At 51.5% G+C, this 24,076-nt stretch overlaps 1 protein-coding gene across 1 annotated transcript in view; it reads right to left on the bottom strand.

Annotated features, from left to right (window-relative positions):
- LOC103679650 (WT1 interacting protein) overlaps window positions 1-21,853 on the bottom strand; it is a 23,226-nt gene extending 1,373 nt beyond the window's left edge. Inside the window, exons 1-7 of the mRNA XM_040633725.1 lie at window positions 21,181-21,853; window positions 15,819-15,920; window positions 4,938-5,005; window positions 4,719-4,781; window positions 4,424-4,554; window positions 3,545-3,596; window positions 2,846-2,914 (exon numbers count right to left, since the gene is read on the bottom strand). Coding sequence (XP_040489659.1) covers window positions 2,846-2,914; window positions 3,545-3,596; window positions 4,424-4,554; window positions 4,719-4,781; window positions 4,938-5,005; window positions 15,819-15,920; window positions 21,181-21,853 — 1,158 coding nt within the window. The remainder of the gene's footprint in view (window positions 1-2,845; window positions 2,915-3,544; window positions 3,597-4,423; window positions 4,555-4,718; window positions 4,782-4,937; window positions 5,006-15,818; window positions 15,921-21,180) is intronic.
- Between the last annotated feature and the right edge of the window lie 2,223 nt (window positions 21,854-24,076).

Here is a 24,076-nt window from a genome sequence, read left to right as displayed (position 1 = left end):
GGGGGGGGGGGGGGGGGGGGGGGGAGGCTCAACACAGAAATCTGATGGCTTTTAACAACGAACAACCAGCACCGGGCTGGCTCAGTCGGTTGAGCCTCCCACTCTTGATTTTGGCTGAGGTCATGATCTCAGAGTGGTGAGATCGAGCCCCACATCCAGCATGGTGGAGTCTGCTTGTCCCTCTCCCTCTGCTCCTTTCCCTGCTCACTCTCTTTCTCTCTAAAATAAATAAAATCTTAAAAACAACAACAACCGGTTGTCTCCCGGGGAGAGCAGATAACTAGAAAAGAGAAGCGGACCCACAGCTGAGCCGTAGAGGTTCCCACATGAAGCAGAAAGAGGAGGAAGACCTGAGCCAGAGGGATTTGAGGGGAAAACAAAAATTAGGAAAACCAAAAATGGATGGTCCTAAGGGGACAGTGAAGAGAGTCACGGACAGAGGGTCCACATGCAAAAAGCCACGGAGAGGTCAGGACAATGACCAGTGAGGACTGTCTCCCAGATCCCACCACACAGCGGTGACTGGTGACTGGGGGGGGGGGGGGAGGGGGGGGTAGGTCAGACACCTGACCCCAGCACCTTAAGAGATGGAGGAGAAAAATCGGGAGACATCCAGTAAACAAGGAGTTGTGTTTTCTGTCCCGTACCTTACCACTTTCCCACTGCAGTATACCTTATAAGCGAATTGTCTCTGTTTAACAAGTTGTGTGATTCTGCTGGGACCTCAGTAAATGACTGGCAGGAAGCAGGAAGGGCAGCGTGGAGGGTGTGCTGTCAGGACTGGGGCAAGGCGAACTGCCCAGCTTCTTCCTTCCTCTGCCCCCAGCCCAAGGAGACCCCTTTGGTCACGCTCTGACCACATCCAGGGCTAACCTGCTTTCACACTTGTTCCTCAAAGGCCCTGAGACCAACACCTGCCCTGCTCCACACAAGTCATGTCCTGGGAATCTCCCTGTCCTGCCACCGGCCCCTGACCAGGCCCTGCTGTGAACCACCACGCATGAGAAGGAGCCGAGCAAGAGGGCCTGGAGACACCTGCTCCTAGCCAAGGGTCTCCCTGGGGACAGCAGCCCTGAGGCTCTGGCTGTGCACCACCTGAAGGCGCCCTTGTTGGTTGGTTATCAGCATCAACCTTCCCTGCGCTTAGCGGTCCCCAAGGGACATCACAGTCCTCAGGACAGCAGACAGGGTGCCCTGTTATCGTCAGAGGGGACACCGTGGCCCTTTTGTTGGCCACGCCTGCTCCTGCTCATCCTTCCCTGGTCCCCCAGCAGGACTCCAGTTCCCACTGGGCCACCTGCCCCAACCAAGGCCACCTGGTTCCAAGCAGACCCTTGACTGCTGCTGAAAATTTCTCATGGCCACTCCCTCCTGCTTTTCACTGGAGCCCTAAACCCAAAGTGCTTTTCTCGGTTTTTCTCCTACCTCCATTCACTCATTCTTGGCTTCCCCGCATGGCTGCTTTGCCTCCATGCACCCCCTAAACGATGGTGTTCCTTGGGCTATCCTGAGCCTCTGCTCCTGACTTCACGGCTCTCCCTGGAAGACTTCATTCATTCCCCTGGCTTCACCTACATGCTCATGATCGGCCTCAGGCTTCCAGCCATGAACAAAGACTGAATCTCCCAGCCTACCTTTAACAATGAGAAAACAGGTAAATGTTATGAAACACTGATTCTCAGACCCTGGACGACAGACAAGGCAGGTCAGTGATGTCTGAGGGAAGGGAGATTCGTGAGGTGAGCCCTACAAGTGCCCCAAGTTACTACCTGGAGAAGACTGTCCAGGCTGCCCAAAGAGGGCCCATTGGTCTCCCTGCATTGAGAATTTGGGGAGGCCAAGGCAATGAGAAACCACAGGGCAGAGTATCAGAGAGGAGAGAGCTATGAGTGCCCACAACTCCCGAATTCCTACACCTGCAGCCAGAGTCTTTGAACCAAAGCATGTCTAAGCTGCCCCAAGGACATCTCCATCAGGTGTCCCCAGTGTCCCAAATGAGAGCATCTCTCCCTTCTACCTCTCACCCCCGCTCTCTGCTGTGGTCCTACCTAATGAACACCCCAAATTGCCATGTCCAGTCATGGCCCAAGGCCAGTCCCTTTTAACTGCCTGACCATCACACAGCTCAGTGTCCTACCCTGAACCCAGAACCACAACATTGACTCCACCAGCCTCCTCAGGGAATCCCAGCCCCACTCCCTCTTCCTCTATTCATTCTCTGCAGGGCAAAGAGCACCCTTTCCAAAACGCTCATGCCATCGTGTCATCCTTCTCGATCATTCCCACCTCGGGGTAAGTCCACACGCCTCAGCTCGTATAGCCTTATGTCTCCAGCTCCTGCCAACTTCTCGTGACTCAAAACGACACAGTCACCTTCACGCCTACGCACATTCTGCTTCCGCTGCCTGGAAACGCCTTTCTTAGGGCCTCCTTGGATAGAGCATTCATTTTGCAAATCTTAGCTTGGGTGTCACTTTCTCCAGAAAGCCTCCCCTGACTCTCCGAGGCCTCCTGCGGACTCTGACAAGTCACCTTGGTAGCAATACCGACCCTATACAGATCCTGCCCAAGCACTCATCGCTGCCGTAAGAGTGGGGGCTATTTTTATTCTCCGTACATCCCCAGCACCCCACACGCTATAAATCCTAAGTAAATGTGTGACTGTGAGTGGGAAACGGGCTGAGAACATACGCTGGGGCGAAGGGAGAAGGCTCCCTGGGGAGGGCGGGGCGAATGGGGCAGAACCATAAAGGAGGAGGAAGGCCGACAGAACCCGAGCGAAAAGGAGCTCCCCGCGAAGGGGCGCTGCCCCAGCCACCAGCATCCCCGCGGGGGCCGGGCTCACCTCACAGTGGTAACATTCCACGTGGTAGTCTCTGTCCATGGACACCACACGGATGGTGGTCTCACAGCCCTGGAGGACGACACGGGGTTGCACCCCATCAGCACTCCGGCGTCGGAGGCGACCTGCGTGCGGTGCACACGCCTACACGACACGGTCTTGCCACGGCAGACGTGCGTTCGCGCCCACGTGAGCACGGACTCTGGCGCTTCCGTAGGCGGAAGAGGCGTCAGCGGGGGACACGTGCGCTGACGTCGTCCCACAGCTCCCCCCCCAACAGCGCGCATGCCCGGCCACGAGAGCCGTCACGTGGGCGTCAGTGTGCGTACACTCGTTCTTTTCCGTTCTTTGCAGTCACCTAAGACCGTTGCCAGGCCTGCTTCCCCAGGCACGCCAGCCTGGGACAGAACCAGCGATGCCGAGAGTGTTGCCCCACCCGAGGACGTCGCCCCACACCACCCGCACCGCTATCAGACCCGGGGGCGATCCTTCCGTTCACGTGCAGTGGAGCCCACGGCCACCATTTCTCCCTAACTCCTGCAGGGACTTGTGCCTGTAGGCACAGCACAACCCTCGGCCCTGAGGGATATGGGGCAGGAGCATCTGCTCACCCCTCCCAAGACCTAGGGCCAACCTGAGCAGAACCAGGCCGAGGCCGGGCTGGGCCAGGCACCTGATCACCTCCAAGTGAGTGCTTCCTACCTGTGCAGGGAGGATAGGACGGGCACAGGAGGCACATTTTGGTGCAAAAACCCTGGAGAAATAAAGGAAACCAGAAGTGACCAGCTGAGTGGCCAGAGGCCAAGGGCACCGAGGCAGACCCACCCACAGCAGCCCCTTGACATGGCCCAAACATCAGGACCCCTTTCCTTGTGTGGACACACTGGGCAGGATGCAGCCTCTATAGTGCCATCTTGGCCTTTTATCTGGCTCCCCGATTCACATCCACCCCATCACCTCCTCCAGGATGGCTTCAGGTTCTCTCTACCCTCTCCCTCATGCTCCCTGTGAGTTCCCTCTCCCCTAATGTCCGGGTTTGGGCCTCCCCTCGCTGAGACCCCTCCAAAGCCTGGCTCCACACTGAGTCCCAGGGATCTGTGCAGGGCACCCACACCATGCAAGGCAGTAGCACCGGACCAGAGCTCTGAGGGCTGGGCCTGGAGCCACAGCAGGGGAGAATGGATTGGCTGCTCACATGGATACCAGACAGGCAGGGAAAGGATGCCGCAGAGACCAAGCCCCCACCGGGGGCAGAAGAGGCCTAGCCCACCCCTGGAAGCAGAGAGACAGATGTGGGAGGGGCAGCCAGGAGAGTTCCCCACCCCCCTCCCCCAGGAGGAGGGGGAACATGAAGGCAAAGGCAGGGAGAGGAAAGAGACAGCAGGTGGCTAAATCATCCAAGAGAGGGCTCAAGGAAGAGATCCATGCCTTGCCCCAGCCACTAAGTGCACAAGGGGTCACTGGAAGTGGCAAGGCCAACAATGGAGAGAACACAGACAGGCAGGTTGGAAAACTGCTTCCGGGCAAGGCAGGAGAAATGGCGGGAGTCCCACCTGAGGCCCTCCAGCACTGGCTACTCACGTGTGATAGTCTCTGACACAGTAGATGTTGTTCTCCACATCCACAGTGAAGGGCACCCCGTCCAGGCACTCGTTGCACACTGAGCACCGGAAACAGCCTGGGTGGTAGGACTTTCCAAGGGCCTGCAGGATCTGGGGGTGGGAGGCACTGAAGGGTCAGTGCAGACGGAAGGCTCAGCATAGCCCCCAGAAGAGGCTCTGGCTCTGAGCCCTTGGCAGGTCTGCCATAGGTGAAAGGGTGGGTCCTAAGACCACCCGTTGCAGAGGGGCTCCAGGAGGCTGGGGGAGGTTCTCACCATCTCCATGATGAGGTGTCCGCACACGCTACACTTGTCAGCTGTTTGCTGGAACCCGGAGTACTGAGAGGGGACAGAGGATCCAGAATGTCATGTGACAAAGGGGCCCTTGCTGCCCAGCCAGCACCTGCCTCCTGGCCCCAGGTCTCCATGTGAAGCAGGAGGGTCGCCTCCCCTGCTCCCACCCTTGGCACTAGCCGAGACCCAGCTCTGACTCACCAGGAAGTCCTCCTGGCAGTAGACTTTCTCACCCACGTTGTAGAACGCCTTCCCACGAAGTCGTCTGCCTGCAAGGATGGGGATCGAGAAGGGGGTCCTTGGGCCGCTGGAACCTGGGGATGGGGCCCCTGCTTCCATTTCTCAGGACTCTCCTCCAACAGATGAGAAGCAGATTACGGGCAAATTTTAACATTTCCCTTTAATATCAGATTATTACTGTTCTAACAAATATTTTTTAAAAATTAAACACATTGACAGATTGCTGTAAGAGGCTGTCAAAGCAAATATATGAAGGAGTGTTTTGCAATGTAAACTGCTGTTCTGGTTAATTTTTAAAAATACATTTGCTTCAGGGATGCCCGGGTGGTGCGGTTGGTGGACTCTTCATTTCGGCTTAGGTCATGATCTCAAGGTCATGAGATCAAGCCCCACATCAGGCTCTGTGCTCAGCGGAGTTTGCTTGAGATTCTCTCTGCCCTTTCCTCCCGGTCTCTGTCTCTGTCTCCATGTCTCTCTCTCTCAAATAAATAAATCTTTTTCAAAATGTTAAAAAAAAATACATTCACTTCAGTGGAGCTCAGAGCAGACGTTTCAGAATGAATTGTCATAATCTGTGAATATCGGAAGTACAACTCTCACCAGGTAAGAAGGCCCTAGTGAAAGAGGTGTCCTTGTCGAAACAGGAGCCCCAGCAGACCTGGCACCGCCATTAGAGGCATCCCATCAGAGAAGGACCACAGCGCCTGACCAGGAACAGCAGGGAGCCTCCTCCCCCTGCTAAAGGGCACCTGCGAAAAGCCGTCAGCTGACACCAGACATCAGGGGCAACGTGAGATGCTTTTCCCCTGAGCATTCAGCATTGGACTAGAGGCCCAGGCAGTGCAATAAAGCAGGGGAAAAATGTAAAAAGTTGGAAAGTAAAAAGTAAAACTATCTTTAATCAGGGTGATATGATTGTGTTATGTAGAAAATCGTAAGAATCTACCCCAAAAAAAAAAAAAAAACCCTACTAGAACTAATAATTGAGTTCACCACGGTTGTAGGATAGGTGGTCAGAAGGCGAAAACCAAACATCTTTGCATATTCTGCATCCAAAAAACCCTGCAAGATACCGAAGGATACATTTAATAATAGCTGTGTGTCAGCCTCACTCTGCCACACCAGACTTGGCTGAGAGAAATTTCGAAAGACCTCCGTGAACAGAGCGATGTCCCGCCGCTGGAAGACAGCTCTCTGCTGGCGCTCTCACGTTTCTGCACATCTTACAGGCGACCGGCAGTGTTCATTCTGAATTCCCTCCCCGAGGACATGTGTGAAACACGCTGCTTAGACAACGGAGATAGCTTATCGCCCTCTGACGTAGAAAGCAGGTTTGTCTGCTGGCCAGTATAATACAGACAACGTGTTCCTCAGAAACAAGGAGCAGAGAGCTTCGCTGACTGCCCATTTTAAAACACCAGGGTTCCCTAAGTTCAGGGTTCCCTAACCTTGACGTAGACCCACTGCATGTGCAACATCCACCCGGGACCTTCTGCATCACCCCTGTGGGCCTCGAGGCAGAATGATTTAAACGTGAAGCTCATCCTGCCTGCGGGGCTGTGAGCTGCGGCCCCAGGAGGCTCGTGTCTTCAGTCAGCATCGGCAAAACCACGGCAGATGAACATGTCGGCTTCCAAGTGGGGGAAGAGAATCTCAGTCCTTGACAATCCTCTCCGTGGCTTCAAATGTTCTGATATCAATTCTCCCCAAACTGATCTAGACGTTCAGGGCCACACAATTAAGATCCCAGCACTCTTATTTTTTTGTGGAAACTGACATGCCAATTCTCTTTTGTTTTTCTTCTTTCAAACCCTTGTGTTGAGGGCCCACTTCCATTTCTAAAATTTATATAAAAATACAAAGAACCTAGAATAGCCAAATAATCTTTCAAAAAGATCAACAATGCTGGAAGACTTACACTACCTATCTTAAGACTTCAAGTAATCTGGGGCACCTGGGTGGCTCAGTCATTAAGCGTCTGCCTTTGGCTCAGGTCATGATCCCAGCGTTCTGGGATCGAGCCCCACATCGGGCTCCCTGCTCAGCGGGAAGCCTGCTTCTCCCTCTCCCATTCCCCCTGCTTGTGTTCCCTCTCTCGCTGCCTCTCTCTGTCAAATAAAATCTTTAAAAAAAAAAAAAAAGACTTCAAGTAATCAAGACAGTGTAACACTGGGGTAAAGAAAGACAAAAAGATCAGAACAGAGTGCAAAAATAGGCCCATAAATATTTCAAAAAAACACACAAGTGGGAAAGCAAAGTCTTTTCAGCACATGGTGCTGTGACAACTGGAGAAAAAAAATGAAATACAGAACAAAAATGAAATTCAATTCCTCACCTCACACTATACAAAAAAGTATATTATGAGGGGCGCCTGGTGGCTCAGTCAGGTAAGCGTCTGACTTCGGCTCAGGTCATGACCTCGGGGTCCTGAGGATGAGCCCCATGTTGGGCTCCCTGCTCAGCGGGAAGTCTGCTTGTCCCTCTCCCTCTGTCACATTCCCCCCCCCACCCCGCTTGTGCTCTCTCTTGCACTTTCTTTTGCTCTCAAATGAATAAAAATATTTTTAAAAAAGTATAATATGAAGTGGGTTATCAACCTAAACATAAAAATGAGAAACCTAAGAGGCACCTGGCTGGCTCAGTCAGTGGAACATGTGACTTTTGATCTCTGGGTTGTGAGTTCAAGCCCCACGTTGGGTATAGAGATTACTAAAAAAAATAAGTAAACTTAAAAAAAATATAGATAGATAGATATAGATATCATTAAACATATTTTTAAATTATACTATAAGAAAATAGGGGTGGGATGCCTGGGAGGCTCAGTCAGTTAAGCATCTGCCTTCAGCTCAGGTCATGATCCCAGGGTCCTGGCTCCTTGCTCAGTGAGGAGCCTACTTCTCCCTCTGCCTGCTGCTCCCCCTGCTTGTGCTCTCTCCCTCTGACAAATGAATAAATAAAATCGGGGAGGGGAGGGGAGGGGAGGGGAGGGAAGGGAAGGGAAGGGAAGGGAAGGGAGGCGCCTGGGTGGCTCAGTCATTAAGCGCTGCCTTCGGCTCAGGCGTGATCCCGGGTCCTGCAGGATCCAGCTCCACATCAGCTCCCTGCTCGCTGGGAGGCCTCGCTTTCAACTCCACTCTCTGTTTGTGTTCCCTCTCTCGCTGGCTGTCTCTCTCTCTGTCAAATAAATAAATAAAACCTTTAAGAGAGAAAGAGAGAGAGAGGGAGAGAAGAAAGAAAGAAAGAAAGAAAGAAAGAAAGAAAGAAAGAAAGAAAAAAGAAAAGAATAGAAAAGAAAAGAAAAGAAAAGAAAAGAGAGAGAAGAAAGAAGAAAGAGAGCCAGGGAGAGAGAGAGGGAGGGAGGGAGGAAGGGGGGAGGAGGGAGGGAGGAAGGAGGAAGACAATAGGGGCGCCTGGGTGGCTCAGTTGGTTAAGTGTCAGACTCTTGATCTCAGCTCAGGTCTTGACCTCAGGGTCATGAGTTCAAGCCCCACACTGGGCTCTATGCTGGGCTTGGAGCCTACTTAAAAAAAAAAAAATACTACGAGAAAATATTCACAAAACATACATCTGAAAAGAACTTGTACTCAGAATATATATATTCTTACAACTAAATAATAAAAGACTTACAGTAACTCTCAATTCAAAAGCTGAGCCAAAGACCTGAAGAGATTCCATAGAAGAAGATGTTAATGGCCAAGAAGCAGACAAAAAGCAGCTCAACCTTACTAGTCGTCAGGGACATGCAAATTAAAACCGCAAGATACCATTTCACATCCATTAGAATGGCTAAAATTAAAAAGATGGAAATACCAATTGTTGGCAAACATGCAGAATAACCCAACTCTCTAACATTTCTAGTGGGAGTATGAAAATGGCACAACCCCTTTGGAAAAGTTTGGCAGTCTCTCATGAAGTTAAACATACACTTAGCCTATGACCCAGAAATTCCACTCCTTGGAATTTACCCGAGAGAGAAATGAAAACATTTGTGCACAAATGACCTGTACGAGGTTGTTCACAGCACAATCTATCAGTGTGTGACCATACCACAAGTTGTGGTATATTCATACAAGAAAATCCTATTCAGCGATAAAAAGGAGCGAGCTACTAATATGTGGATTAGGGGAGCCTAGCTGGCAACTCTTGATCTCAGGGTTGTAAGTTTGAGCCCCACACTGGGTGTACAGATTACTTTAAAATAAAATCTTTAGGGGCGCCTGGGTGCCTCAGTCGTTAAGCGTCTGCCTTCAGTTCAGGTCATGATCCAGGGTCCTGGGACTGAGCCCCTCATTGAGCAGGGATCCTGCTTCTCCCTCTCCCTCTGCCTGCTGCTCCCCCTACTTGTGCTCTCTCTGTCAAATAAATAAATAAAATCTTTAAAAATATATAAATAAAATCTTTTAAAAAAGACACAGGGATTTAAGAAAAATAACGTTTAGCCAAAAAAAAATCAGCCACAAAATATTATATAATCTATGACTTCATTTATATGAAGTTCTAGAAGAGACAAAAGTAATCTATGGTGGTAGAAATCAGAACACTGATTGGGCAGGTGTGATGGGAAACACTGGGCATCAACTAAAAAGGGGCAAGATTAGAGTTTCTAGGGTGTTTAAATTTTTCTGTATCCTTGTTATGGGTGTGAGATGTATAAACACATGTATCCGAAGTCTCTGAACTACATACTTAAGATCGGTTTGCGGCACCATCTGTAAATTGAACTCAGTTACACACGAAAAGCAAAGATCAACCTGAAAAATCTTGTGCCACAGTAAAGAAGTGCTCAAAGACCGATGGAGACTTGCCAAAAGGACACAGAGACCAACTCGAAGGGACCTCGTCAGGCCAAATTTGTGCATCAAAAAGATTATAAGGACTGTATTGCAAAACATGGTATGAATAAAAGTCCATGAGTAAAAATACTCATAAAAGAAAAACAATTTTGCTCCCTATTCAAGTTTAAAACTTTCCTTACTCAAGTTTTAAAATACTTGCTGGGGAAATCCCCCGCCACACAGACCTCATCCAATTCCCACAGACAGACCTCCACAATCAAAAATGCTAAAAACATGTGAAGAAACAAGGTATCATGACCAAGAGTGAGGAGAAACAATAAACAATTGAAGTAGGACTTCAAAGACATCAGATATTGGGATTATTAGATACAGAATACGAGTATTTAATATGCTTACAAAATAAAAACAGATGTCCGAACCCTGAGACTACAAAGACTTCTTGGATGTTAAAAGCAATAACTGAAAACAAACAAAGATAAACTGGACTTCACTAGGAATTTCTCTTCATCAGAAGACATCATTAAGAAGGTAATGAACCAAGAATAGGTTAGGAAAAGAATTTACGACACATATATCCACGGCAGAACTCGGCATCCAAGATGCATACAGAACTCCTACAAATCAATAAAAGTCAAACAACCCAATTTAGAAATGGGCAAAAGACTTCAACAGTCATTTTACAAACACAGGCATACAAATGGCCAACAGACTTAAAAAGGTATATGAGTCTTCACTACTCATCAGAGAAATTCCCATTAACATCTCACTAATATACCACACCACCCCCACTGGAACGGCTGAAGACTGACAATGCTACATGCTGGCGGGATTGAAGAAAAACCGGAATTCTAATACATTGCCAATGGGATAATAAATTGCTTCATCTACTATGGTAAACTGCTTAGCAACATATATTAAAGAGACGTCAGGAACCGGAAACTCTATTGCTAAAAAATAAGTATAGGAAGGCCTGGCTGGCTCAGTCAGTAGAGCACAGACTCTTGATCTTAGGGTTGTGAGTTCGAGCCCCATGCTGGGTGTAGATATAGCTTAAAAATGGAAAGAAAGGAAAGAAGGGGAAAAAAGGAAGGAAGGAAGGAAGGAAGGAAGGAAGGAAGGAAGGAAGGAAGGAAGGGAGAGAGGGGGAGGGGGAGGAGAGGAAGGAAGGAAAAGTATAGAGATTCGTCCATGGACATAGACACAATACTCACAACAGTTTTATTTCTAATCACCAAATTATGGAAACAGCTTAAAAGTCATCTACTGACGACTGGAAGGGGCATAAGGTAATCTTCTGGGGTGACAGAAATGTTCTACACCTTGATCTGAATGGTGATTACATGCGCACATAGACAGGCACAAATGTATCAAGCTGTAATACACTCGAGATTAGTGTGTTTTACATTCTTCATGTATTTTCAATCTTGATAAAAAGCAAGACACTATCAAAAATGTTGAGCAGATTTGAAAAAAAGGACTAAAGAGAACTTCTAGAAATAAAAAGAAAAAAATAGTCAATGAAATGAAAAAATGAAAAGAGTTCAAAAGGAGGAGATTAAACACAGCTGAAGAGAAAAAATGAGTGATCTGGATTCTAGCTTCTGGAAGACAGATCTGAGAAAAAAACAGAACAGGAGACAGAGAAATGGATAATATGAGTAAGAGATTAGAGAGCAGGAATACAGGGTGCCTGGTGGCTCAGTCCGTTAAGTGTCTATCTTCAGCTCAGGTCATGATTCAGGGTACTAGGATGGAGCCCTGCCTCTCCCTCTCCCTCTGCTCCCCCTCATGCTCTCCCTAATAAATAAATAAAACCTTTTTTTTAAAAAAGGCACAATAGAATGAGAAAGTCTAATATTCCTAATTTGAATTCTGGAAATAAATAATAGAGAGAATGGGAGAGAAGCAATTTTTGAAAATGAAATCGCTGAGATCTTCCCCATTGATAAAAGACCTGAATCTTCAGGGGCTCCTGGGTGGCTCAGTCAGTTAAGCCTCTGCCTTCGCCTCAGGTCATAATCTCAGGGTCCTGGGATCGAGCCCCAAGTCAGGCTCCCTGCTCAGTGAGGAGTCTGCTTCTCCCTCTCCTTCTGCTGCTCTCTCTCTGTCCACCTCCCCCACTCGTGCCCCAAATACATACATACATACATACATACATACATACATACATACGTACCTGAATCTTCAGATCTGGAAGTCAAAATGAATCCCAAATAGGAAAAATAAAAGAAAACCCACACTTACACACATCAAACTATAAAAGAACACTTTAAATTATCAGTACTTTTTTTCTAATTGATATGTGAAAGTATTTTAAATATTCTGGAAAATAATCCTTGGAAGGTATACATGTTTCACCACGTGCTTCATGGTGCCTTTTAATGAACAGGGTATTTAATTCTGATTTGGTCAAATTTGTTAATCCCTTCCTTTATATTTGGTTCTTTTTCTATGAAAAAACAAAACAAAACTTCCTTACCAGAAGACTGGTAAAGATATGCTTCTATATTTATTCTTAAAATTGTCAAGTTTTTCTTTATACATTTAAGTCTTTGACCCACCTGGATTTGATCTGATTTTTCATATGGATAACCAACTTTCCCAAAACCATCTACAATGCCATCTATATCACCTATCAAGTGTTCACACAGACATGGGTCTGTTTCTGGACTCTCCATTCAGTTCCACTAGTCTCTCTAGCCCTGCACCAATACCATATGAAATTAATCAGTGTAACTATACAATACATATTGACACCTGATAGTGGAAGTTCCCCCGACTTGCTCTTTTTCAAAATCATCTTGACTATTCTTAGCCTTTTTGGTCTTCTATTCCTAGTTTGCTAAGGATTCTCATCATGAATCAATGTTGAATTTTACCAATTGCTTTTTCTATACCTATTGAGATGACATTTCATTTTTCTCCCTTAACTAATTAACGAGGTGAATTACATTAATGAACTTTTTTTAAGTAGGCTCCACACCCAATGTGGGACTTGAACTCATAACCCTGAGATCAAGAGTCACATGCTTGGGGTGCCTGAGTGGTTCAGTTGATTAGGCGTCTGCCTTCAGCTCAGGTCATAATCCCAGGGTCTTGGTATCAAGCCCCGCATTGGGCTCCCTGCTCCGCAGGGGAGTCTGCTTCTCCCTCCCCCTCCCCTTGCTCATGCTCTTTCTCGCTTGCTCTCTCAAATAATTAAATATTTTTTTTAAAAAAGCATCACATGCTCTATCGACTGAGCCAGCCAGGCGCTCCTACATTAATGAATTTTTTCATGTGAATCCACCCTAGTATTCTTCAAATAAACTCGGACATAATGTATTATCTTGATTATACACTTGTAAATTCAATTCTGGAGGAAAAAAGAGAGGAATAAATAAATAGTACCAAAAAAATTTTCCCCCCGAACTGAGGGGGCAAATCTCCAGTCTAATAGGGCTCTGTGTGTGCCCAGCACAACCACAATGGTTAAAAGCCTATACCAAACGTAAATAAAATATCCTAAATAAGGAGTACCACTGTGTTATAGCTACGTAAACGGTGCCACCTGGAACTGTGCAGTACACGGCCATCTTCAGAGGCCATTATAGCCAGGATTTATGCAACAGGACAGTCCTCCTCCAAGAGCTCCCCAAAGGAAAACCGGGATCACACACACACAAACGTGAATCAGGGTGGCATCGGAATGTCGCAGCAACGGTGGCTGCTGGAAGATAAAACCATTACTTCAAAATGCTGACTGAGGGGTGCCTGGCTGGCTTAGTCCTTGGGGAGTATGACTCTTGGTCTCAGGGTTGCAGGTTCAAGCCCCATGTTGGATGTAGAGATTACTTAAAAATAAAATTAAAAAACAAACAATGCTGAGTGAAAATTGTTTCAAATTTGGAAATCTATTCCCAAACTATAAAGTATGATGGTAGAACACAGGCATTTTAGACATAGCAGAATTCAGAACGCTGACCTCCCACGTGCCCTTTCTTAGATAACGATAGCAAAATGTTGTAGGCAATGCTTCACAGCCTTGTTTCCTTCCTTCTCCTCCAAGTCGTTCAGTATCTAACCTTACCTCAGACAACCTGGTTCAATCTAGGGAAACCTGGAATCCACTCCCATTATCCATGGATGGGCTTGATGAGCATAAAGACAACTCCTCTTCCCTTATTATGGGATCATCCAGAGACTCAGGCGAGTCAGTCAGTCAATCATAGTCCTCCCCACCACCCAAGAAATTGGCTCAGGAATGGATGTGTGAGATGCTCTGGTCAATGACATACAAGGAGATACCTGCTAGGTGCTTTCTGGAAAAGAAGTTTCCAAAAACGTGACCAGAAGAGAGGCCCCCTCTTCCTCTAGACTAGTGGGGTGCCAAAGGAAGTCTCAAGCTGCCTCAGACATTTCACCACCATAAGAGAAGTTGCCCTAAGGAATAAGCCAAACCCAACAGAAACCCAGCCAAACTACTCATAGGGCCTGAGCCGCTAGATCAATCCCAACCTGAAACCAGCCCTATTGAGCCAAAAAATATTCTTTGAGTTTAAGCCTCCTCATCAGCTTCTCCATCATCCCCAGCTAAAAGCTTCCAGGAAACAGTGGAGTCAACGCAGGGGGTCTACACGGGAAGACACAGAATGGGCACTCCACAGGGGTCCAGAGAGCAACCAACTCAGATTGAGAAGCCTCCGCTGGAAACTCAGTGGGATGCCTTATATAATGGAGCCTGGGGAGGGGGGAGTGAAGATACGATGAAACAAGCCAATACGAGGGGAAAAAAGGTTAAAAAAGAGAAAAACTCCAGGAAAAGCAAAAGACTATTGGGCGGGGGGAAGGGATGTAATCACAGTATAATCCTTGGCTCTGCAGTGAATTTTTGAACAGTCAAAGCAACATAAACCAGGTTTACTGACTTAACCACAATTGATGATGGGAAGACGCTGAGAAAATGGAAGGAAGAGAAACGGGCAGTGTAAGAACCTGTTCCTTGTCCGTCATAGCAAAAGTCAGTCTAAAACTAACACATCCCTGCTTGCGCTAAATACATACAAACATATATACATACATACATACATACAATCTTAAAAAAAGAAAAGAAAAAAAACACAGCAGTGTACGCTTGTTACAGATATGGAACTGTCTACTAGATTCTAGAAATTGTTTAAAAAAAATACCAAGTGGTTGCCTCTGGGGAACTGGGACCAGGAGTGGAAAGATGAGTAGTTTTTTGCTCTTGCAAAAATAGCTTCTCAGGACTGACTTAACACTGCATGTATTCCACTTCTATAAAATAAAATATTGAAATGCTTAGTGTAAATAAACAAAAGATATTCGCTTAGAGGCAAAGCCTGAAGGAACAGTAGTGGAAGTAAGAGCACAGATTTATGAGGTTGGTTGGATAATAGCTACTTCTTCTTTTTAGAACTTTGTTCAGGGGCGCCTGGGTGGCACAGCGGTTAAGTGTCTGCCTTTGGCTCAGGGCGTGATCCCGGCGTTATGGGATCGAGCCCCACATCAGGCTCTTCCGCTATGAGCCTGCTTCTTCCTCTCCCGCTCCCCCTGCTTGTGTTCCCTCTCTCACTGGCTGTCTCTATCTCTGTCGAATAAATAAATAAAAATCTTTAAAAAAAATAAACAACTACAAAAAAAAAAAAAAAAAGAACTTTGTCCAGGGTAAATTTTAACATTTATAGTTAATACTGTGTGTAAGATTGGGGGGAAAAATACATTGCAGGGAAAAGAAATATCAGCCTCACACCCAGGAGACATCAGTAGCCTGCACAGGACGGAGGCCCAAAGCCGAGGCTCCCCGGGGTCAGCCTCTCCCTGTGGCCAGCAAAAGGCTCTCCTCCATGGTTCCACACCTCCCTCCCTGCAGCCCAGCAGATCTCCCAGGGGCCTGGGCCTCCCAAAGAGGCCAGGTCTGCAAGGAAAGGGGCTACAACTCAGTCTCCTCCACACTCCACCTGGGCCAGAGCTGGGTAGTCCATCTGCTTGGGACTTGAGTACAAGGGGGTCCGTGGTGCAAGAGGGCAAGGAAGGGGTCACCTACCACAGGAGTCACAGGTGAAGCAATCCGTGTGATACAGGCTCCCCATTGCCTGGCATGCCTGCCTTGCTCCGTAGATGCCAAGCCCACACTTGATGCAAATGCCTATGGGAGGGAGACAGGAGAGAGCCGAGGTTAGCACCATGACTGTCCTGATGCCGCCCGACCTTGGGCGAATGAACTTCCCAAGGCGACTGTCACTCAGTCACTAATGGCTAATGTGGGAACCATAAGGGTATCCTGGGGTTTGTGCCTGTGGTTGGTTGAAGATTCAAAGACGTAAGCAGAGAAGCTGGCCCAGAGTCAGGGCTCGCCAACACTGTCCTTGCATCAAAATATTAATGACATGCCAGGCGCCTGGGTGGCTCAGTCAGTTAAGTGCCTGACTCTTGGTTTTTGCTCAGGTCGTGATGTCAGGGTGGTGAGATCAAGCCCCACGTCAGGCTCCATGCTCAACAGAGTCTCCTTGAGATTCTCTCTCCCTCTGCTCCAGCCCCTGTGCTCATGCTCTTTCTCTCTCTCAGTAAATAATTTTTAAAATTTATTAATGACATGTTTTTTTATAAACATATTTTATTTATTTGAGAGAGAGGGAGAGAGGGAGCACAAGCGGGGAGGGGGGAGTGGGGCAGAGGGAGAGAGAGAAGCAAACTCCCCGCTGAGCGGGGAGCCTGATGTGGGGCTCAAACCCAGCACCACGGGTTCATGACCTGAGCCGAAGGCAGATGCTCAACCAACTGAGCCACCCAGGCGCCCCTATTAATGATGTGTTTATAACAGAAAGTCATTCACCACTGACCTGTTCTTGGATGGACAGGAAATCCTTTCTGCTATCTCTGAGCCAGAAAGAATAAAGAAACAAAGAAAGGAAAGGAAACAAAGAAAGAAAGAAAGAAAGAGCGAGCTGAGGCTTCCCAGCCATGCTTTCCTCATCTGTAGCAGGTGAATCTATTCTCTTGTTTAACCAGCACGTCAACATTGCTAGGCTGCCACATGCCCCACAGTTTAGGTGCCAGCGATTCTGCCATGCACCAAGTCCCCAGCCTCGAGGAGCCTCTGCACCCATGGAGGGGACAGATGGTAACAGGTAAATAAGTCTTACGGAGGAAAATAAGGCTGACTAAGTATCTATCTGAGTGTGTGAGTTTTAAACAGGATGACGAAGGAGAAGGCCCTGGGGGGCAGGGTGACGTTTGAGCTAAGGTCTAGAAGAAATCAAGGAGGAAGGGGCCAGGCAGGCATCTGGGATTACTGGGTGGAATCCGGGGCCACCCCTAGCAGCACAGTGCCCAGCAGGCAGGGAAGGGGAGGTAAGGAAAAGGGTGACTAGCAATGCCAGGGACCCAGAACGTGGGCGGCCAGCCCAGAAGCCCCCTTCAGCTACCCAGGGTCTCCCATACCCCCCAGGGCATGAAAATGGGCTCCACTGGCCCTTTAGACTCTAAGTCGGCTGGCTGCTCCAGGACATGCTGCTCTCACATTCCCCCTCCTGCTTTCTCCCAGATCTCTCGTTAGCCTTTAACCACGGCTGAGCCTCTCCCCCCATCGGTGCCACCCAAGTCAGAAGAGCTCAGCGCACACTCAGCCCTCTCCTGACTGTGCAGACCTCCGGGCTTCCCATCTAATCCTGCTACAGAGGTCGATCAGCTCCTCTTTTTCCGTGTCCAGGATCTGACCCACACTTAGCTTTCTGGTTCTTCCCCCATCCCAGCCCTAGTGGGAGCTCCCTGCACAACCTGGGCCTCCCATGCCTCGGCCTCCCCAGGGGAAGGAGGGCCAGCTCAGATGCCCTCAAAACCAGGCAGGCACGCAAAGGTGGCCGATGGGGACCCAGGTGAATGGAGAACAAACAGAGCCTCGACTGTGGATGGCGACTGGGTGGGAACACAGGCCCACAGTTACTAGAGTCAACATTTTCAAAAGAAGCTAGAAATCTAGATTTGTGTGTGAAATCTTTCCATGCTGAAATGAATTACTACCTTAAATGTCTTGAAAATGCAGACACCAAACACACCAGGCCTGCAGGTCTCCCGTGCAGCTGTTCCCGGGCTCCCCAGTGTCCCACCCACAGCAACACCTCACCGCTGTCGAGGGCTCCGGGCGCTCTGCCCCAGCCCAGCCCGCTCTCCTGAGTCACAGATCCACCTCCCAGCTGGCCCAGACCACTGCAGGTCCGGAAGAGAGCTCTGGATTCCCCACTCAGGAAACAGCCCTGGCACATAGCTCAGTTTCAGGGAGCACCCAAGTCTACTGTCTCTTTGTCACCTCCAACTCTGAATCTCAGCTCCTCTGTTCCCTAATTTCCACTTCATTCCCTCCCCTCACTCCCATTGGCCTGATTCAACGTCATCAATTCCCATCCCGAAGGCCATTTCAAGAGTATCCTCAAGGCCTGGCCCCCAACAGTCCATCCCGCAAACTGCTGCTAGCTCATCTTTCTAAAGGGAAAATGACCCACTGCCTCCCCTTACTCTTATCCGTCAACTCTGAACACCTAACCTTGTCACTTTCCTAAGTTACCAGGATCCTCGGTGAAGAGTGAAAGTCAGTAGCCCGTGGGAAGCAGGACGGGAGGCGGGGCAAGAGGAGAGGCTATGACTTTGTATGATTGATTTTTGCTTCCGTTTGCTTTTTTTCCCTAAATATGTGCTGGCATCACTTTAATAAAAAGATACTGAAGAAAGAGAACCAGGAGCATGGAGTCCACACAAAATTCAGGGAGGACAGCATTCTGGAGAGAGGGGACTCCAACAGTGAGACCAGACCACCGAGGCCTGGCAAACACCAGCGGGGCTGGGGCGTCACCAGCGTCCTGGCTCAGTCCTGCGAGGGGAGACAGACAGCTGAGGGGAGACTGCAGGCGGGAGAGCGAAGGCAATGCCAAGCAGACGCTGGGATGGGAAGAGGTGAGCATGCCAGCGAGACTTTGCGGCCATACAAGTGTACGTTTGCTTTTTCCTTGCCTTTTTTCTTTTCTTTTCTTTTCTTTTTAACGGAAGACCATTGTACATACTTACAACCAAACAAAAAGGGCCAGTGGAAAGAGGAAAGCCGAAGATGGAGGAGGCGGGGGTTGGAGGTGATGTGACTGTGGTCCTCAGATCTGGACGTGGACTTGACACCCTGAGAGTAACAGGCAGCCTGCGACTGCTGACTTCAATTTTCTCAGCGAAGTCGAAAGCAAGGGCAGGAGCCAGAGGGCCAGGAAGATTGATGAGGGAATAAAAGGGGAAAAGGACCAAGGCTCAGGGCGAGGGGTGGTGCCCAGAAGATCACAGGGGTTCAAGACCATAACCCCACCCCCCGGTAAAGCAGCAAAAAAGGGTGCTGTTGTAGCACTGACTCAGAGTCAGGGGTCTGCAGGCAGAGGGGATTAGAGGAATCGAGTTCGAGTAAGACCTGGTGGCAGTCAGAATTGAAGACTGCCTAAGTGAACCAAAAACAGGGTGTGGCCCTGGGGGGAGGTGGCTCCAGAGAAGGGAGGGAGGTCACTAAAGTTAGAGGTTCTGGAAAAAAAAAAAAAAGTTCTGGAAGCCTGAGGCTGTTGGCTGGCTAAGGGTGGCAGAACTTGGTGAGGAGAGATGGGAATGTTCCAAAGATGTCAATGAACAGAGAGAGGGACCAGGAGGTCAGGGCCAAGGAGAAGGGCGGATGGCACAGAGAGGAAGAAACACACTGAGGGTGTGGAATATCAGACATCCCTTTGAGCTCATGCTACCTGCAGACTTCCTTTTGCAGAACTATGCATTATTCAAGCTGAACTGTATGAAACTGCCACTTTTTATAGCTCCAAAAACTCAAATATCAGCACTAAGTTATCAGCAATTCAAGCAGATCGTTGCCCATATTTTTATAAATTAGGAAAATAATCTGGCTTCTCTTGGGGGGAAAAAAGATCTACCACCCCTTGCCTCCCACTCCTCAGTGGCTCCCATGGGCGATTTAGAGAGGTCGACCCATCAGCTTCAGCCCTGCACTCTCCCACTACCTGCTTGGGTCTGGCCACCTCCGCTTCGCACAAAGACCCATGAGCAGCTGCGGAGGCTCACAGAACCCACCCGGCCCTGGGCCCTGCAGTGCACGGAACAGGAGACCAGCAGCCCCGCCGGGAGAGAGCATGGGAGTCGTTCTCTTCAGAAGACCACCGCAGCTTCGGCTCCTGGCTCCTGCCCGTCATGAGAGGCAACGGCTTCCTAACCCATCTCTGCACTTTCAGGCCACCCCACGGCAGCCGCAAGACGGACCAAACCACACATTCTCACCCCAACGCTCCCAGATGAGCCTGAAACCCTTCCCGGCGAGCACCGCCTGCAAAGGCAGACGACCCTGTGGCCCAGACACTCCCTTGAACACCTGAGCCCTGCCAGGCGGCAACCCTGGGCGCGGAGTGGAACAATGCACATCCTTACTTGCCTCCCTGGGCCCACATTCTTCCTTCTGCCTGGAATGCCCCCATCTAGCTTGTCACATAGAGCCTCCTCCTCCCTCAAGATCCAGTTCAGGGCGGTCCTGAGCTGCTGGCTGCAATGAATGCACGAAAGATACAAACCCCGGGACAGCCTCCGTCCTGCTGGGCAGGATGGCCGCTCCCGCCCCCATCCCCTCAAAGCCAGGTGCCTCCGCCTTCCTGCGTATTTATCAGCACGGGAGGAAGGGACCTCACGCCTGAGAGTCCTACGAGTTATCCAAAGACCTAGGGATGGGGAGGCCATGGTCAGACTGGGAAATGAAGGCTGTCAGAGACTGGTGGACTTGCAAATGCTGCGAAGCGGGATTCCCTTTGGAAACAGCCCAGATACGCAGCACAAAAGCCTAGAGTGAGGACAGCCCAGTAACACCGGCTTGGCCCCCTTACACCTCAGGGTGGGCTTCCCCTTCCTCACACACTCTGGCCCCCGTCACTGTCATTACCAAAGCTTCGGGTCAGGAGGGTCTGGTGGTACCTGGCCCACGCCACCTCCCTGCTCCTGTCCACTCCCCACACTGCTGGGAGTTACGGGAACACCAGCACGGCGGGGTCCTACACTGCCGGGGTGACCGGCCGATCACAAAGCACAGTGTAGATGGACAGAGGCAGGCGCTAAGGATGAAGAAGAAATGATCCGAAAACGGCTTTTGCCGCCTGCTGACATGACTTACTCTTCAAGTTAAGTGAGTTTATCAACTCACTTTGCCAGAACCCCTTCCTCGGCCGGAGGCTCACAGGCGGAGTCACTGCTCCAAATCAAGCTCGGACCCTGCGGGTCGCACTCACACCCCCTCTGCCCAGCCCCACGAGACACACGCTTTTCTCCGCCGGGCCCACCCAGACGGCGGCTGGGGGCTCGCGCCGCGCGCGGAGGGCCGCGCGGCCGAGCTCGCTCACCGAAGTAGTCCCGCGCCGTGCGCGCCTCCAGCGCCCGCTCCAGCTCCCGAGTCAGCGCCTCCAGCCGCCGCTCCGCCGCGCTCGGTCCGCCCTCTCGGCCCGCGGGCAGCTGCAGCGAAGGCAGAGGGAAGGGGGCCGGCCCCGCAGGCTCCGGGGAGCGAGCCGGCGCGGGGCCGGCGCCCGGCAGGAGCAGGTCGGCGTAGGCGCCAGCCGAGCCGCGAGAGCCGAGACTGGACACGCTGGAGCGGGCGCTGCCCACCGACGGCGGCCCGGGGCCGGGGCGCGGGTCCGAGCGGCCGGAGCGCGGGCTGCCGTGGCGCTGGTCGTAGCCCAGGCTGATGCCGCTGGAGCGGGCGCTGCCGCTGCCGCCGCCGCCGCCGTCGGAGCCCGCCAGGCTGGCCCGCGGGCTGCCCGCAGGCTGCGCACTGAGCTCGGGGGCCGCCGCGCGCCGCGGGCCTCGCTCCCCACGGCTCAGTCCGTCCGCGCCGGCCTCGGGGCCGCCGCCGCCGCCCTTCCCTCTGCGGCCCAGCGCCTGCGCCGCCTCGTCTCCCGGCCCGGGCCGCGGCCCCCGCCGACCCCGGCCTGGAGAGTCGCCGCCCGGCTCCGGCTCCCGCAGGGCCAGCCCGGCCAGGAGCAGGGCCGCCTCGTCCGCGGCCGCCCGGGAGCGCTGCATGGCCCGGCCCGCCGGCCCCGGCGCGTCACCTCCGCCTCCGCTTCCCGCCGCCGCTCCGGCCGCGCCGCCGCATCGTCCGCCCCGGCGCCGGGCGCCCCGGGACCCTGGGCGCGCGGGCGGGGGGGCTCAGCCGCAGGTCGCTCCGCCGGCCACGCGCGGTCCGGGGGCCGCGGCGCTCCGCTGAGTGGCGCGCGCGGCGGAGGAATGCGCGCTCCGAGGCGCCGGGCCGCGCCCCCTCCTCCCGGCGGCCGCGCGGGGGGCGGAGGGACTCCTTTGTGGGGGCAGGAATGCGAGGAAGGAGACGGCGCTGCGGCCTCTGGAATGTGGGGGGAGTGGCGGCGGCGGCGGAGCGGCGGTGGCCGCGCTTCGCCGGGAGCGTGGAGGGGCGCGGAGGCCAGGCCGGGCCGGGCCGCCGGGGCGTGTGGCGGGGAGCTGGCCTCGGGGGCCGAAGCGGCGGCTGTGGCGCCGCGGACAGAGGCGGGCGCTGCCGTGCGCCAGGGCCGTCGGGCCTCTGGAAAGGTCCCGGATTCCCGCGGGCTGAGCTGGAGGCGGCTCCCCCAGTCTGGCCGCAGTAAGAAATACGAGCAGTTGACAAACGGTTCCCACATCCTCCCATCTTAGTAACCAGCGCCGCCACAGTTTCAGGCGCTGGGCCGGACTAGTTCAGCCCGGGGCTGAAGCGCGGCTCCCGCTCCGGGACCCAGGAGGACACTGTGCGTCTCGCGCAGATGCGCCCCCCACGACCTCCAGTGACCCCCTTGACCCCCAGCCCGTCGGGGAGCCATGTGGCTGCGCATCGGTGGGGGGGCGGGGGTCCCGACTGCTTGGTGGGGAGGGCGCCGAGTGGTGGGAGCTGGGGTTGGTTGGGGACTGGTCCTCCCGCCTGGTCGCTGTGCGCAGGCCCCCAAGGCCAGGCCAGGCCGGAAGCAGGCCTCAGGCTAAGCCAGTGGACCGGTGAGCCCCAGATGTGGCCACCACAGGCAGTCACAAAGAGCTGCGAGGACACCCCGTTTTTCCAGCACCTGCCTTCAGGGTCTTGGGTGAGGCACCACGGAGGCACGTGAAAGCACTTGCGCTGCCACAGGTACTGGGACCTGGTGGGGCCTTGGGGACCTCACTGGGAGGGAGGAGCGGTGAATGAGAGTTAACTAGGGCTTTGTCTCCAAAAACACAAGCTAGTCCTTGTCGTCGTCTTTTTTTTTTTTTAAGATTGTATTTATTTATTTAACATAGCCAGCCAGCGAGAGAGAGAACACAAGCAGGGGGAGTGGGAGAGGAAGAAGCAGGCTCTGAGCAGAGCAGGGAGCCCGGTGCGGGTCTCGATTCCAAGACCCTGGGATCACACACTAGGCTGAAGGCAGACACTTAACGACTGAGCCACCGAGGCGCCTGTTTGTCACCTAAAAACAGGTTGTAGGGAAAAGCAAACCGTTATCTGTCATAACCTGATGGATTCAGGAAAACGACTTGAGTGGAAGAATTTTCTCTTTTGTAGGCACCCCCTTCTGCTCAGAGAATTTCAGGAAGTTGCCCACAGTGTCGCAGGGAGCAGGGATCCTGAATGCGGGATTGTGTTGGCGCAGCTTGACCAGGGAGGACCTCTGGCCTCAACATTGCTGAGGAGCCCGCAGTGGCCCATTGTCCCCAGTTGGTGTTTGAGCAGTGTCTCACCCAGCAACTCCCACCCAGTGCCTTTCAGGTCTTGCAGGACTCCAACCCACCCACCCAGCCAGCCAACCAAGCTCAGGGTGTGGGGGGCAGACACAGGTGGATGCAAGCGTTTGGGGGAGCAAATACCCAGAGGAGCCATCGCGGGAGAAATGATCTCCACTCTGAGAAAAGAAAAGCAAGGTAAAATCGACAGTGAAATACCACATTTCACTGACCACATTATCTAATATTTAAAAATGGAAGCATTGGCAAGACTGTGGTGGAACTGGCACATATTTTCCTGGTATGCATGTAAGTTGGTACATGCTGTCAGGAAGAGCGTCATAAACAAACAAAAACACTCTTATACACAGTAATGCTTCAAGAATCTGTTCTAGAGGCGGAATCCAAACTGCAGATAATGATGCAAGCTGGAAGTGTTTATCGTATTACTTATGTAATCTATACAGTCCTAGGATATCCAGCCTCCTGAAAAGGATCTCTCTGCCCTCAAAGGTAGTCCTTAAATGACTGTTTCATCCCCACCTACCCAATTAGAGCTTTTTTTTTTTT

The sequence above is a fragment of the Ursus maritimus genome, unplaced genomic scaffold (genome assembly GCF_017311325.1).
Source record: "Ursus maritimus isolate PB19 unplaced genomic scaffold, ASM1731132v1 scaffold_19, whole genome shotgun sequence".
Lineage (NCBI taxonomy): Eukaryota > Metazoa > Chordata > Mammalia > Carnivora > Ursidae > Ursus > Ursus maritimus.
Note: the sequence above shows the minus strand (reverse complement) of the source record. Positions and strands in the feature narration are given on the sequence as shown.